This window comes from Micromys minutus, assembly GCF_963924665.1.
Source record: "Micromys minutus genome assembly, chromosome: 2".
Lineage (NCBI taxonomy): Eukaryota > Metazoa > Chordata > Mammalia > Rodentia > Muridae > Micromys > Micromys minutus.
The window spans coordinates 87,661,454-87,666,776 of record NC_137971.1 but is presented as its reverse complement, the minus strand read 5'-3'; the positions used below and the strand labels follow the sequence as shown (position 1 = coordinate 87,666,776).

Genomic DNA, 5,323 nt, shown 5'->3' with positions numbered 1-5,323 from the left:
AGGCAAATATAGTATCAAATTTAAAAACAAAATGTATAAAGAAAATATTATAATTTTATAAATTACTGATTTGAATCTATACAAAATTCTTAGATTCATTCTTGTTTTTTTAAAAAAGTATGTAAAGGTATTAGCTGCTACTCAACTACTTATAGAATTTTATGCATTTAACTTTCATAGCATACTATTGATTAATTTTATTATTCTAATTTATTTCTATGTTTATTTTTCACTTTAAGGAAGTGGTAAAAGAACATAAATGTAAAGAAACAGGCTTTTATGAGAGAAAAAGTTTTTAGGGGTTCTGTGCTACTCACATTTAAATAGTAGACTCATCCTTGCAGGCAAGTAAATACAGATGCTTGTATATCTTTAAGTATAATTGCATTATTTGTATATTAATGAAATTAAAACTACCTATTTGTAAATCCCCTTCTGTAATCTCTCCATCACAGCCTTCATCTGGCAGGATCTACACTGTTCCATGGCTTTCCTGGAGGACAGGAACCACACTGCAGTGACAGAGTTCATTTTATTGGGTTTAACAGATGACCCAGTCCTTAAAGTCATCCTCTTCACTATCATCCTGTGCATCTACCTGGTGACAGTGTTTGGAAACCTCAGCACCATCCTTCTCATCAGAGTCTCTTCCCAGCTCCATCACCCCATGTACTTTTTTCTCAGCCACTTGGCTTCTGTTGACATAGCCGTCTCTTCTTCTGTCACGCCTAATATGCTTGGTAACTTCCTGGTGGAGAGGAGCAGTATATCCTACACTGGATGTGGCATCCAGCTTGGCTCAGCTGTTTTCTTTGGTGCTATTGAATGTTTCCTTCTGGCTGCCATGGCTTATGATCGTTTTGTGGCAATCTGTAACCCACTACTTTATTCTACCAAAATGTCCACACAGGTCTGTATCCAGTTGCTTGTAGGGTCTTACATTGGTGGCTTTCTTCATTGTTCCTCCTTTACACTTACCTTTGTTTCTTTTCTCTTTTGTGGATCAAATAGAATCAATCACTTTTTCTGTGATTTCACTCCTTTAGTTGAACTCTCCTGTTCTGATAACAGTGTCTTCCTAATTCTTGATTCATTTTCTACTGCCTCCATCATTGTGATCACAGTGTTTGTCATAGCCATTTCCTATGCCTACATCCTCATCACTATTCTGAAGATGCGCTCCACTGAGGGCCGCCACAAGGCCTTCTCCACCTGCACCTCCCACCTCACTGCAGTCAGTTTGTTATACGGGACAGTCACATTTATTTATGTGATGCCAAAGTCTAACTACTCCACAGACCAAAACAAAGTGGTGTCTGTGTTCTACATGGTGGTGATCCCCATGTTGAACCCCCTCATCTATAGCCTTAGGAATAATGAGATTAAGGGTGCTCTGAAGAAACAGCTAGGTGAAAACATGTTTTCTAAGAGACATCAGTTATTTTGAAAGACTTCATAGAATAATGCCTCCCTGATATAATATTAAATGGAGTGTTATGATTGTAAAAGGATTAGTATATTATCAGATTTTCAATAAATATTGGGGTTCATGTTTTATGTTTACTAATTTTTTAAATAAAATCAATTTAGAATTTAAATTAAGGGCATAAATCTAACAATATAAATATAAATTGCTAAACATACTTTTAAGTTACATTAATATTTTTTAAAGTTTTTCATATTTAGGCATGTTAAACTCTCTGTCAGAAATGACCCTTTTCTTTTTATAAGTTGATTATCTTACCTATTTTATACCAAGAGAATACTGGCTAATATAGTTTTCGATAATTCAGGATGTGCTTGAATTAGCACTTCATTATCTTTAGATAAATCTTATAAATATATCCATCCTAAGAGGGAGAAACAGGAGTATCCTGGGGAAAGGGAGAGGAAGAGGGGGACTTGGGAGGGATATATGAGAGAGAAAGAAAATAAGGGGAGCAGTATCAGTAACAAGAGGAAATGAGAGAGAGTTACAGAGGGTCATAAAATTGAACAAAAATATATAGCGGGGAGAGTGAGGAAGTAGGGATAGTCACTGGAGGGTCCCAGACACCATGGAAATGTGAGGCTCCCAGCACCCAATGGGTATGACTTTAGCCAAAATGTACAGGGAAATGGGAGATAAAACCTGTCAAGACCACCTCTAGTATATAGATAAGCACAGCCCCTGTTAAAATGATGGGGCCAACCTCCCATCTCAAAGTTTTTAACCTGGAAATGTCCCTTTCCAAAGAAAAAACAGGGACAACAATGGAGCAGAGAGACTCAAGCAAGGGCCAGCCCGGGACTGGCCCACCTGGGGATCCATCATGTCTGCAGCCACCAAACCCAACATGGTTGCCTGTGTCAAGAGGTACAAGCTGACAGGAACCTAGTGAGGCAGTTCCTTGGGAGGTCTGGCCAGCAATTGATCAATGCAGGTATGGATGAGCTCAGGGAATCAGGCGGGGGAGCTGGAAGAAGGATTAGAGGAGCAAAGCGGGATTGCAAACCTATTGGAAGAACCATATAGGCTGGCCTGATCACCGAGTTCTCCCAGAGTCTAGACCAGCAACCAAAGAGTGTACCTGGAGGGATCCATGGCTCCAAATATACATGTCACTGAGGATGTCTTTGCCTGACAGCAATGGAAGGGGATGCCCTTGGTGCAGGGGAGGTTTAATGCCCAGTGTAGGGGGATGCTGAGGTGGAGAGGAAGGAGAGTTTGAGTGGGTGGGGTAGCACCCTCATAGAGGCAAAGGGGTGTGTGGAGGGTGGGTGTGGGAAGTGGAGTTGGGGGAGGGGTAACAAGGATATGGGAAATCATGGGTTGAGGGTTTAGTGGAAGGGGTATTTAGAAAGTAGGGTACCATTTGAGATGTAAACGAATGCAATGATTAAAAGAAGCAAAAGCAGATTAAAATTTCTAGAAATATTGTAGACAGGTTAATCTATAAGGATGGACCTCATAGACTCATAAAACTTCTGATCTGTGGTCTTTGACCCCTGGTCAAGGCCTAATTGTGGAGTCTGAGGAGAAGAATCCAACCTTGGTTTATTTATAAACTCTAATATTTTGAAAGCTTCATGCTTTATAACATGTATGCTGGTCATACCGACCTAGCACTATATCCCTCTAACTTTCTACAGTACCCCACTTCATCTACTCCTGCTCCCCTTAAAAATCCCTTTTAAACTATTAAATTATCTCTTTTATTTGGGAGATTATAATATAGTTTATATTTTTTGTTCCCATCAAATGTCCATATATATCTCTCCTTTACCGTTCAAATTTCACATCTGCTTTTTTCCATTTTTATTAATAACTTCTGTACACAATTAATGTTTTACATATGCAGATGGGTAGAAGGACATCCTTTGGGTAAGTAACATGCCAGCATGCTTATTCCTAAACGAGAGTGACTCTCTCCTCAAGAACCATCACCTGTCAGAAGCAAAAAAAAAAAAAAATTATTTTTTATTCCATTTCTGCTGGAATGTGGATTTGCCTGATCTTTATCTTGTGCAGGTAAACAGTTTAATTGTGCAACTGCCATGTTCTATTTAGAACTCAGCATTACATAGCCTTACATTCTTCCAGCTCTTGCATTCATTCGAATTCCCCTTTGGTGAAGTTCTCTGTGCATTGTAAGGTGGAGATTGGTATAAATAACCCATGTTCAGGTGAGCACACAGAGTACTTTAATCATTTAAATGCCTCTACAATGACTACTACCCGCTGCAAAAAGAAACTGCCTAACCAAGGCGGATAACAACACAAACTTGTTTCCTGTGTTCATAATTTCTGCCTCCTTGAACTACTGGCCTGCATGCTCCTACCAACTGTAGATTTCGGCTTGGGTAATCTCTGACATTTTATACCAGATACGAAGTGTGAGATCTTTTGTTGGATTGAGTGGGTCCATGAGTTTCCAAGAACCAAGAGAAACAAACTAAAACACTTTGCCAGAAGAGTCAAGCTTGTAACTTCAACCGCAAGATTGTGAGGAGGAAAGTGTTACAAAAATGTCAGGGTTAGAGCCACACCAGTCTCCACGTGCTGAGGATGCCCTGGCTGTCGTTCCATTGAAATTGTGATTACCTTCTGTGGGGCAATCTTCAAATGATGATGGTTATCATACCTACTACTTTGTGCTATCTCTGCTTTAGTGCTTCCAAAGAGAGGACCATCTTTGAACATATTTTAGCACAATATTTTGCAATTCTGATACATAAAGCACTATTTGATGCCACTGGGGTTGTGAATGAGAAACACCCAAAATGGAATTTATCTTGGACAGCAGGATTATGAGAAAAAACATTAAAAGTAAAAGATGTGGGCTATAAGTTTTTGTTGATTAGTATGAGGTTAAAAAAAATAAGACAAAACAAAACAAAAACAAAAGGAAAAGAAAGCCAAGTGAGTATAGGGATTGATGTGCCAAGGCAGGGAGTGTTTAACAGTTATCATTAGAAACCCAAAATCCTAACAAGGACTTCAAAATGTCATTGAATTCTTCTGGGATGAGATGCTATCTCTGTACAGATAGATGTATAAATTCAATACTCGCTCATGTGCATAAGATTTACTTTTGAGTTTTCACTTGCAACAATAGCAGCATTGTTCCATTTAATCAAACCCACAGGGACCACAACTAGAACAGGCTATAAATGTTAGATTTGATATCAAAATAAGGTTTATAGAATAACAATTCTGTGAATTTTCATACTAAGTATAAGAGCCAGCAGGGGATGGGGAAGCAAGAGCAGGACCTAACATGCAAATATTCTCTCTCAGCATGAAAGATTACATAATTAGGAAGAAAATGCTACCTACATGGACGGTAGGATTAATGTTCTTTTGGAATAAGTAGGGCAAAAGCCAAAAACAAGGATCATTCCTGGGAGATATGTTATTGGGAGATAGCATACATGTTCTCGGGAGAAGATGAAACATAAATTATTACAGAGCTGTAGCCATAAATTTGTTTTCAATATGTTTCAAAACCCAGTGATATCGCAGGGTAAGGTGAATAAATGAACAACTTGAGGCTCAAGTTTTCCTATTAAGGACAGAAAAAATATTGACAAGCCAAAAGGAATCCAGGAAAATTAAATAGAGAAGTCAGTGAAAGAGAGATACAAAAAAAATAAAACCAGTAATATTAGGTTGATATTGGGATGAATCCACACAGGCTATAATAAGATTACTTTTATTAAATTAGAGATAATTGACAAATGTGCATAATCAACAAAAAATGAAAAGTAATATGCCAAAGAGATCTGGGGTGTTCAGATTTTTATGGCCAAATAATAACAACCAGGACAATGTGTCTCAGCG

At 38.3% G+C, this 5,323-nt stretch overlaps 1 protein-coding gene across 1 annotated transcript; it reads left to right on the top strand.

Annotated features, from left to right (window-relative positions):
* Positions 1–484: 484 nt before the first annotated feature.
* Positions 485–1,447, top strand: LOC308417697 (olfactory receptor 5P81; the record flags this gene model as incomplete). Its single annotated transcript, XM_080913027.1, has 1 exon — positions 485–1,447. One exon carries the CDS (start codon positions 485–487, stop codon positions 1,445–1,447), a length of 963 nt encoding a protein of 320 aa, XP_080769153.1.
* Between the last annotated feature and the right edge of the window lie 3,876 nt (positions 1,448–5,323).